This window comes from Vigna unguiculata, chromosome 3, assembly GCF_037176805.1.
Source record: "Vigna unguiculata cultivar grain cowpea cultivar isolate G323 ecotype 2 chromosome 3, ASM3717680v1, whole genome shotgun sequence".
In the NCBI taxonomy this organism is placed as follows: domain Eukaryota; kingdom Viridiplantae; phylum Streptophyta; class Magnoliopsida; order Fabales; family Fabaceae; genus Vigna; species Vigna unguiculata.
In genome coordinates, this window is record NC_140794.1 from 51,942,857 (window position 1) to 51,955,095 (window position 12,239).

At 27.7% G+C, this 12,239-nt stretch overlaps 1 protein-coding gene across 1 annotated transcript; it reads right to left on the minus strand.

The window, feature by feature from the left end:
* Positions 1-726: 726 nt before the first annotated feature.
* Positions 727-2,378, minus strand: LOC114176856 (transcription factor RAX1-like). Its single transcript, XM_028062036.2, has 3 exons — positions 2,145-2,378; positions 1,899-2,028; positions 727-1,692 (listed from the first exon to the last, which is right to left on the minus strand). The coding sequence occupies exons 1-3, from the start codon at positions 2,278-2,280 to the stop codon at positions 996-998; spliced, it is 963 nt and encodes a 320-aa protein (XP_027917837.1). The 5' UTR covers positions 2,281-2,378; the 3' UTR covers positions 727-995.
* Positions 2,379-12,239: the final 9,861 nt, after the last annotated feature.

A 12,239-nucleotide genomic window follows, 5' to 3' on the forward strand; every position in this document is an offset into this window, starting at 1 on the left:
ACTTGGAATGCTTCCACTCAAAGGTGAAGTACCAATGTGAAGAGACTCACTTGAATGACAGATTTTTAGGAATCCAAGTGTGAGTCTAGGTCTCACATTGAGTAAATAATGAGAAAGTTGAATATCATATAAAAATGAAAACCTATAAACTCATCATCTTAAGGTTTTGGGTTAAGAGTGATGTCAATCCCTTATGTATAGATTGAATTCATGTCTCATCGGTGTTGTATCTCCTTGGTGATCTTTTCTCGAAGAACCCAACAATATATCATATGAAGTAACGCCTTCCAATTTTCGGATTTTATCAAAGAACATTTTAATTCAGCTGAAATATAGGTGCTTTGTTATAACTTTATTATGAGCTAGATTCTACGTGAGGATCCCACTTGATGGACAGATACTTAAATGTTCTGTTGTTGCTGGTTGGACTCACATGTTGTTTGTACCCCTTACTAAAGCCAGACATGAAGAAAACACTAAAAGAACGAAGCCAGATTTTCATAACTTGGTTGCTAAAGCCGAGCAAGTCATGTCCAAAACGTCAAAATACATTTCCAACTTCCTGCAGTGATCATTTGCTACGGTTTCCAGACCAACTTAGTACACACAATTCCTTCACTATTTATGGGAGAAACTGATTCGCCTTGCCTCTACACATATCTTGTCAATTTAGAATATTCTAAAGTGGATAAGTCTATAAACATATATAATAACGTAATAAAGAAATTGAGGACAAGAAGAGTTCATGTTACTTTTTCTCAAAACCTGATATTTAATTTACATATAATTAAGTTCTAAGAATACGCGGGGGAAATTTATTCAAAAAAATCTTAACGCGGCTATTCGAAGTTACAAGCAGTTGGAACAAAACAAGAAACAACAAAAAAAAAGGAGAAAATTTCTAAGCTAAAGTGAACTCTTTAGGGTTTTGTTGGATACATTTTTTCTGAGCTATAACGATAAAATTCATAGAAAAAACCCCAGGTAGGGAGTTGTTATTGAGTTTGCATCGCGAAGTAACTAGACCCCTCGAAAGTAACATCTTGAGGTATTATTCTTTGTTGGCAAGCTTCATAGTTAGAAACCAAAGGCGGGTAAACCAAAGAGCTTATATCTCCCCAACTAGTGCTTTCCGTTGAAGTCGTGTTTGTGCTACCATTGCCAATTTCCATTGACTCCATTCCATACATAAACCGTTCTGATCCATCTATTTGTTGCGGGTTCACACAGGCCAAATCACTGGAGAAGTTCCCAAACCCTTGAAACACATTTGATGTGTGACACGTGTCCGTGGTGATCATGTTCACTGTGGAGGGATATAGCTGGTCTTGTGTTATTAAGGAAGTGTGAAATGATGAGTATTGTGAGTTCATGGTGGCAGTGACCGTTCTGTCAGGGATGTGTACGATCGATGATTGTTGGTTGTTGAGATCAGAGTAAGCATTTGGCACTGGAATGGGCCAAGAATTCTGTTCATGTGGCCAATGAGGAGTTCGGCTAATAACTCCCACAGGTAACATCAAATCTTCACTCTCTCTCTTGATCTCTTGTTTTAGGCCACCAACTCTTGGAGCTTGAGCGTGATGCTCCTTCCTTTGCTTCCCCAGTAGCTTCTTCTTCAGCTTAGTGTTCCAATAGTTCTTTATGTCATTATCCGTGCGCCCTGGTAATTGTGCTGCTATAATTGACCACCTGCATATATAAAAACGCATCATTATTTCTGTGACTCACTTCTAACATTAAGTGTTATAGTTCATCATCTGGTATTGTAGTCTCCGTGAGTTTGATCCTCAATTATTGTCCTCGCTAATTCTTGTAAAAGAATGTCGAACTTTGGCATAATAAGAGGGGGAGAGGAGTTGGTATTTTGACTATGTGGAGATGAATAATGAATTTACCTGCTTCCAATGTTAACATAAAGGCTGCAAATTATGTTGTCTTCTTCTTCTGAGAAACCCCCGTGTTTGATGTTCGGTCGAAGATAGTTCAGCCATCTGAGACGACAACTTTTGCCGCACCTTTTCAGACCTATACCATGCACGCAGCAAAAACAAATCAACACTCCAACATAAAGAAAAAATGAAAAGTATAAATTTATAAGTTTGATTTGTATTGATGGTTGATGAAAATTAAGATGAAGGTACCTATTTTGTGGGGCAAAGCTATCCAGTTGCCACCTGTGCCGTGGTCTTCGATGTAAGATTTGAGTTTTTGGTCTTCTTCAGGCGACCATGGACCTCTCTTCACGTTGGCTTTGTCACAGCAAGGAGCTCTCCCCATGTTTTCCTTCTATGCCTCTCTCTGCGGTTTAACTGACCACAGTTTCAAGTAAAGCCAATGTTTAGTGCAGGCTTATAAGAATGATGATAATAATTATGTTTATATAAAGGAGGAAGGTAGAGCGAAAGAGAGAGTAATTGCCTCGAGCAAGAACGACACAAAACTTCCAACTTTTGGTAAAGGAATTCAATTTCCTTTCCTCATTTTATGTATTTTTTAATATTACGATTTATTTTAATTCAAATAACACGTTGAATGTAAATGGAAAATCTTACGATGATCAATTTCAATTCTATTTGTTGGATGATTACAAATAATTAATATTTGAAAGAGTGCTACGGGGTAAACCCTTGTACACTAGTGTCAACTAATATGGCTGATAATATTTTATTGAAAGGTATCGTTGAAGTGAAGAAGAGAACCGAAGACTTGAGTCCTTCAAAATATTAATTAAAAATTGAAGCACCATAAACTTGTGGAAGAATTGGAAACCACACAGAGAGGAGCTGGTATTTTAACCATCGTCTTTCGTTCTTCAGAATCTATTTAAAAAAAAAAATTGTGTCTGTACAGTTTCTTTTATAAAAAAAAATGGAAAGAGAAAACATGTATATATATAAGATAAAGCGATTGATACGAAGAGAAAAATATTATATAAAGTTGTTAAATAGGTGCAAACAAATAATATAACTAATTTATTTATACTTCCATTCAAATAATCACACCTATGTACTTGGGTCTCTCGTGTATTATTATTTTATCAAAAATAATTATTTTCGATGTGAACAAATGGTTGATGATGATGATGATCGTAAAATCATGTATAATGTAAGGGTGGGACCACGGGTACGTAGAAAGTTAATGTGATCAAACCCTCAAAATATTACGACTTTACGTATTCATATAAAAATTAAGTTTATGAAACTTTTAAAAGTTTAATGGATTAATGTGATCATCAAACTATCTTTGTGCTTCAAAGTATTGGAGGCCTCGGAGAGTCGTCTCTGATGCTAATTAGGGTTAAACTTCAGTTCTGAGCTTCAGAAATTTTCATTCGTTGAGAAAGGAAACTATAAAAGAGTAACGCGAAAAGTGATAGATAGAGTTAATTTTTATCATTTATGATAGGAAAGAAAGAATATAAAATTTAGATTGATGATGAAGATTTTGCTAGCAGACAAATTGCTTAATATTTAATTATAAATTAGAATTGTATTATACATCCGCGCATATTTTCGTTATGGTTGGTGACCTAATGTCCACTAGTTAGTAATTACTGTGGCTTTTCGAAATAATACTTACCATTTTAACACTGGTTTGGATTTTCGTATCAGAGAAAAAACAGGGTAGAGTATAGTTCAAGTCTCTCATCATTCATTATGCAATCAATTCAACGTTTGTGAACTTTTTTTATAAAATAAAGATGTTTACTGAATTAGTATTTTAATTTAATATTCTGAGGTTTATTTAATGTGATTTTTTATTTTTTTTATTCTTAATTTAGATTTTATTTTATTTCAAAGCATTCAATTTAACATCGATAAGTTTTACGACAAGAAAATTCATATTCTTCATCCATAAGTCATCAATATAAATATATGTTCTAGTAATCTATTACCTAAAATAAGGCAAAATTACAATTATTAAAAATGTACATAAAATGACAGCGTTGATAAGCGTGTCCAAATTATTGTTGTTCTTTATTCTTTATTCTTGTCTAAACCCGTCTCTGTACTTCCAATAAGAATGAATTTGATAAAAGGAACGAAGTATGTAAAGCAAATCTCTAATGACATAAATACTCTAGGGACTTATTTTGATGGACCTCTTTAACATAATTAGCACTAGGCAACTTGTATCTCAATGCCTTTTTTCCAGACAAAATAATGATAAAATATAATTAATATATTAGTTTTTTCAATTTATAAGTCAACAAGATAGAAAACCCACTATCACATCAATCACAAGTTAGACATAGTCTTAGAACGGGCGAATGGACTGTTTGTTATTTTATTAAAAAAATTGAATTAAGAACCTTAATATAATAATTATTATTATTATATTTAAATAAATATTTTATTTATATGATTATATTTAAGTGTTATATTGATGTATAATGAAATATATATATATATATATATATATATATATATATATATATATAATATCTAAATAATAAGTTTTATAACATAAGAAAAATTGAATAACTAATTATCATTAATTTTTTATAACAAAATAATTAAAAATAAATAATAATATTTTAATATTAATTTTTTTTATGTTAAAATAATGAATTATAGAAAATACAACTAATAATAATAATGAATTATACTAATAATAATTAAACTAATAACAATACTATTAATAACAATAATAATAATAATAATAATAATAATATCAATATTAAAAATGATAACAATAAAATATAATATTTAAATATGAATTTATTTGTTTTAAATTATAGAATTGACTGATGCATGTGTAATAAAACAATATTGTTGTATTTTAAAATTTAAAATTAAACTTTTTAATTATATATTATATAAAAATGAATGTGTATGCATGTGATTAAAGTAAGACGTAGACATAGTAGGTAATATGATTCTGTACAAAATAAAGATTTTATATAGTTGGTATTAAAATTTTAATATAAAAGCACATATAAATATAAAATGTAAACATATTATTAAATGTAATCCCAAAAAAAATAAAATTTTAAACATAACTACATACATACAGATATTAATAATAATAATAATAATAATAATAATAATAATGTAGATATAAAATTTTTAATAAACAATTATTGATACATACACATAGTTTTTTTTTCGAAGTGATAATATTAGAATTAAAAAAATAATATTTTGTTATCAATTTGTTTGTGTTAAATTATAAAAGAGTCATCAAAATTAATAATGATATATAGTAAAATAATATTGTTATATTGAGTTATATATTTTATTAAAATAAAATATGTTAACACAAGTATTTTTTTTTTTATAATGACAAATATTCAAGTTAAAAAACAACATTTGAAAATAGATTTAATTTTTATAAATTATAAAACTGAAATAAAAAATAATACTAAAAATTATACTAACAATAATACACTTATACAAATATGTTAATCCCGATAACATAATACTATTAACAATAATTTTAATTAGGGATATCGAAAAAATTTAAACGTACGGGTATCTTGGATAAAACTCGTAACGGGTAGGAAACGAATATTAAAAATGGATACCCGTTACCCACGGGTACGGATATTTTAAATACCTGTATCATAGTATCCATGCCCGTGGATACCCGTACCCGCTAAACTTTAATTTACAAAAGTACCTTCATATATATATATATATATATATATATATATATATATATATATATATATATATATATATATATATATATTAGCAAAAAACATTTTGGCCTAATTGTTTCTAAGTTCACATCTTATCTTCTGTTTTCATTCTTCAAACTTCAAGTATTAGTACGTTGTCTCCTTCCAAGTACACCCCTCGACATTCTTCTCTTTTCTTTATTTGAAATTGGACATATACATTAAATCCTATATAGACAATGACATTTATGCTTGTTGTCAAATGATGGAATCAAAATAAGAATGCTTGACACGTGGCAATTGAGGTTTATTATTTGTTTATTTTTTAGGAATCAATTGGAGAAAGTGGATTTTTTGATCAAAACACTACTTAAAGAATTTTCATTGTATTGGACGTCATTTTATATTTAATTTTATAATTATTTGGACTTGTGTGAACTTGAGTTTATTTGAACTTTATTTAAAATTTATGACAGTGATGTATTTTATTTTATTTTATTTGAATTTATGATTAAATATTTATTTTTTAAATAATTTTGAAAATACTCGCAGATATCCGTGGATACCCGTGGATATGAATAAAATAGACGGATACTCGCATAACAGATATGCAACAGATATGGGTACGAGTACGGGGCGAATATTTATCCAGTGGATAGAGTACGGGAGAACTACTACCCGTACCCTACCCGCCCCGTTGACATCTCTAACTCTAATGCTAATTCTAGCACTTATTATAATAATAATAATTATTATTATTATTATTATTATATGAATAATAAAATTAATAATAATACTAATAAATAATAAATAATAATAATACTAATAAATTAATAATAATATTTATATCTATATATAAAGAGAAATTTTCTTTAGTGCCCACTTTTACCTTTTTCAGTTACTCATTTTTTTTCAAAATTTAATTGCTTTTTAAAATTTAACCATTTTATAAATTAAATAATTTTATAAATTACATAAATAAAAATCATCAACAAAATAAATAAAAACAATTTTAAAAATTAGTTATACTTATTTTCATAAATATAATTTCACTATTTTGTTTTACAAAAATGAACTCACGTGTGCACATAGGACATGTGTTTACACTGGTATTTAATAATGATAATTATAATAATAATAATATTATTATTATTACTTATACTACTAATAATAAAAATAATATTAATAATAGTAACAATAATATATAATAAATAATAATAATAATAATAATAATACACTAATAGTAATAATAGTATTTTTACAACGAATTATACAAACAATGATAATCAAAATAGTAATAATAATAATAATTTTTAGATAAAGTAGATTTTCCTTTTTGTGTTTTTCTTTTACTTTTATCTTTGAAGTTATTCGTTTTATTTAAATTTAACAGATTTTTAAATTTAACTATTTTCCTAAATAAAATAAATAAAAATTATTAGCTAAATAAATAAAAATTATCTACAAAATAAATAAAAATTATTTATAATTAAATTATAAAAGTTATTTATATTTATTTTTATAGTTATAATTTCATTATTTTTTCTATCACAAAAAAGTGAACATACATGTGTGCGTTGTAATTATTATTAGTAATAATAATGTTAATACCAACACTAAAATTGATACTATTAAATTATTAATATGGATCTCACTAACACTAATAACACTACAAGAAAACTTTTAATTAGTGACCAATTTTAGTAACCAATAATGATTAATAACTATAGTAACCAATTTAGATACTAATTTATAAAAGTGAAAATTATTAGTTACAGTTACTAAAATAGTCACTATTACGAATAAAAAATTATAATTGGTTATTACTAGGGATGGCAACAGGACGGGGTGAGGTGGGAACGGGTTCCGCTATCCCATCTCCGTAAAAAAAATACATCCTCATCCCCATACCCAAACCCAACGGGTATCAAGCTTTTGTCCCATCCTCATCCTCACCGGGTAACGAGTATAATCTTGTACGTATACACGTACCCATTTTCTTAATACTTTATATTAATTTTAATTAACTTTTATAAAATAATAAAAAATTATGGTAAAGGAAACATAAAATTATCAAATATTTAATATTATGAGGATGGTTGTTTCTTCGATGTCAAATACTTTGAAATAAATTATAATTGCTTACATTTTAGATTAGAATATCAAAAGAAATTTCATGAGAATCAAAACATTTATTAAATTTACAAACATTAGCGAAACCTAGTTGATAAAATTTAAAAATATTTTTAAAAAAATATAAAAGGAAAAAAATATTCATGTTAAAATATATTTTAAATGTTTGTTTACTTCAATTTTTTAAATTATAATGAATCTCTTTTTTATACACTAATAAAAGTTATAATACATCACTTGATCAAAATGATGCAAAGAACAAATAATAAATATAATAAAAAAAATTTAACATATATCTTGTATCTTTTGAACTCCAATATATGCTAATGGTGATAAAAAAATATTCATGTCAACTACATTAAATTTTTATATTGTAGTAAATAAAAATTATTTATATAATTATAGTGAAACAATTAAAGTATGATTGTAATGTGTTAGAAAATAAAAAATAATTAGATAAAATTTGTCGAAATAGTATTCTACATGATGAAAATAAAAAATAAATAAAAATATTAAAAAATTAACAAATGTGTGTCTTATAAACAATTTGGAAACTGTTGAAAGGAATCATACAAAAGGAAAACAAATGTATAATCGAGGGTATGATAAGATGAAAAATATCTTAGAGATCTAAGAAAACTTTTCATATATCAACATATATATTCAATGGTTGAGAAATAACACAAATTATTTTAGCGAAACAAAAAAGTTTTTTAAATGAAACAAAAATTAATAATAATAAGTAAAGAATTTTTTTATATTACCTAGTAAATGAAAGGTTTATGCTATTAAACACTTAAATTGAGAGTATTAAACATTCTCATGTAAAAGAAAAATATAAAATAAATAAAAATATTAAAAAATAATAGAAATATTCAAATGTTAGACATAAATTTTTTTTAATTGACATACATCATTTTAACATAATTACATAAATGTTATGATAAGATAAAAAATATATTGGAGATGCGATTGAGTTTCATGACAAACCAAATAATTAGAAGAAATAAAAACTAGAAAGTATGTATATATATATATATATATATATATATATATATATATATATATATATGTATGTATGTATGGTTACTTAATTAATTTTGAATATTTTAATAATTTAAACGAGGATATGAGGGGATATGTACATCCCCATCCCCATACCCAATTGAAAAAATCGGGGATTCTCCATACCCATACCCATACCCAGTCAATGCGGAGATTCCTCGTTAAAACGGGGACGGGTTCGGGCAATACCCACGTGGACGGGTTTATTTGCCATCTCTAGTTACTACATTGGTCTTTAAAATTAGTTACCATGATTTTTACTACCAAAAGAAAATTGGTCACTATAAATTAGCTACCTAAATTTTGACTACCGAAATGACTTAGTTCCTAAATTGATTTCTACTTAATTAGTGACCAATAATTAATTAGTCATTATAGTGACCAATTTTATAATAGTGATTATTTTAGTAACCAACAACTTTTAATTTTGTAAATTGATATCTAAATTGGTCACTATAATGACTAATTATTTTTGTTTCTAAAATTGATTTCTAATTGAGAATTTTATTGTAGTGTAATAACTTGAGAAAACACGTGTTGACGCACATGTGTGATCACATTTTTTAAATATCCGTATTATAACACATACATACGCACATCCACACACACGCGCGTACGTATCCATTCATTCACATTTGCATGCACTGACATAAACATTCACTCACATAGGCATAAACGCAGGGCAGGGACTCAGACACATTGACACAAACATCAACCCACACATGCACCACCCACACCCACATTATCAATTTACAAATATTAATAACTTATATTGTAATAAAAACATATTTAAAAAATACGGATACAGTGTTGTGACAAAGCAAACGTTTTGAGCAGTGTGTAATAGTATATTTAACTAAACATAATATGATGGAAGTATATTTATGTTGAATACTACTGAAATCATAAAATATCTAAGGTTAATTGATTAAAGTAAGAAGACAAGAAAAAAATGGATCTAATTATCCTTTTTAAGGAGAGAAGAAACAACATTTGGGGTGTGTTCTCATCCACGTATTAACTGTAAACACAGATTGGGATAGACAGATTTGTAATGCTCAATTGTGTTCATTACAATGATTTGTGGACTGAGGGGAGACACAAATTAAAGGGATGTTCACCTCCTTCCACCCTACTTGAGGTTAGACAATTAAGTCTGATATATACCCTTTACCATAATATGTGTATGTGTGTGTGGTATTGAGCAATACGGGATGAAAAACTTGGCACCCTTTTCACATTCCCCAACCACAATGGATCGAAGTTCACTCGACAAAAAAGAATTAGGACTTTTGGGTTTGGTAGTCTTTACTAAATTGTTTATTTGTGTTTATAATATGGTATATATGAATCATGGAGGTGAAGTTGTACATCCTTTGGGAGATATAGAAAAGAATTGTAGAGTATAAAAAAATCAATGATGTATAAGTATGAAAATATAACTACTATGTATAACATGAAGATATGTCCAAAAGCAAATGAATTTGATATCATGTATTAATAACTAATAATAATAATAATAACAACACTCTTACCACGACTAATAAAAATAATGATAATAATAACTATAATAAACTAATAATGCTGCTAATACCAATACTAAGATTAATTCTACTAAATTATTAATATTAATACCACTAATCCTAATAATAACTCATAAAAATACAAGTGGTGTCGCACCTAAATGTTCACATTTTTTAAATATTTGTATTATAACATATACACACGCACACGCACGCACACACACACACATATGTAACCACACATTCAAACACGTACGCACTCATACAAATATCAACATACACAATAACACACGACACTTATCTTTTCGGTAGTGTGTTATGGTATATTTAATAAAACCTAATATGATGGAAGTATATTTATGTTGAATATATTTGAAATCATAAAATATCTAAGGGAAATTAATTAAAGTAAGTAGAAAAAAAATGGATTTTATTATCATTTTTTTAAGAGAGAGAAAATAATATTTAGGGTGTGTTCTTATCCACACATTAATTGTTCACAGAGATGGGGAGAAACCGATTTGCGATGCTTAATCATGTTCTCTTGTAGTGATTTGCGAGCTAAGGGAGCTGTAGATTAAAGGGATGTTTACCTCCTCCCATCCTGCTTGAGGTGAATATATTTGAGGGTGATATATGTCATTTTACCAAAATACCCCTGGTTTAGTGAACATTATTTTCAAGTGCATGCGTGTGTGGGGGTATTGAGCACTACGAGATGAAAAACTTGACACCCTCTTAACATTTTCCAACCACATTAGGTCTAAATTCACTCAACATAAAAGAATTAGGACTTTTGGGTTTAGTAGTCTTTATTATGTGTTTATAATATGGTATATGTATCGTGAGGGTAAAGTTGTGCATCATTCGAGAGATATAGAAATGAATAATAGAGTATGAAAAAAATCTATGATGTATAAGTGCGAAAATATAAATATTATGTATAATGTGATGTCAACAAGGAAATGAATTTAACATTATGTGTTAATAATTAATAATAATAATAATAATATAATTACCTTTACAAATAAAAACAATTATAATAATAATAATATCAATGCCAATACTAAGACTAATAGTATTATATTATTAATATCAATATAAATAATACTAATAATAACTCGCAAAAACATAGGTGTTCTCGCACATGCGTGTTCACAATTTTTAATTATTCGTATTATAACACATACGCACGCACACACACATCCTTACACACGCACCTACATATCTGCACATTCACATACACATGCACTCACACAAACATTCACCCAATCATCCAGGAACGCACACCCATACACATTCACACAAACATTCACCCACACATGCACACATCCACCCACACTCATACTATAATTTACAAATTTTAATAACTTATATTAGAATAAAAAATATTTAAAAAATTCTTACACATAATTGTCACAACACCTATGTTTCCTGTAGTGTGTTATAGTATATTTAAACAAATATAATATTATATAACTATATATATGTCGAATATTGTTGAATCATAAAATATTCAAGGTAAATTAATTAAAGTAAGTAAAAAAGGAAATAAATGGATTTAATTATCATTTTTCAAGAGAGAAAAAAAATAATTAAGGTGTGTTGTCATCCGCGGATTAACTGCTCATAGAGATTGGAAGAGACGAATTTGTGATGCTCAATCATGTTCTCTTCCAACAATTTTTGAGCGAGTGGAGGCGCGGATTAGAGGGATGTTCAACTCCTTCCATCCTACTTGATATGAAAAGATTTGAGAGTGATATACGCCCTTTTGCCATAATACCTCTTGTTTAATAAACGCAATTTTCACGTGCATTCTTGCATGTGGGTATTAAGCAATACGAGATGAAAAACTTGGCACCGTCTTAACATTCTCCCACCACAATGGA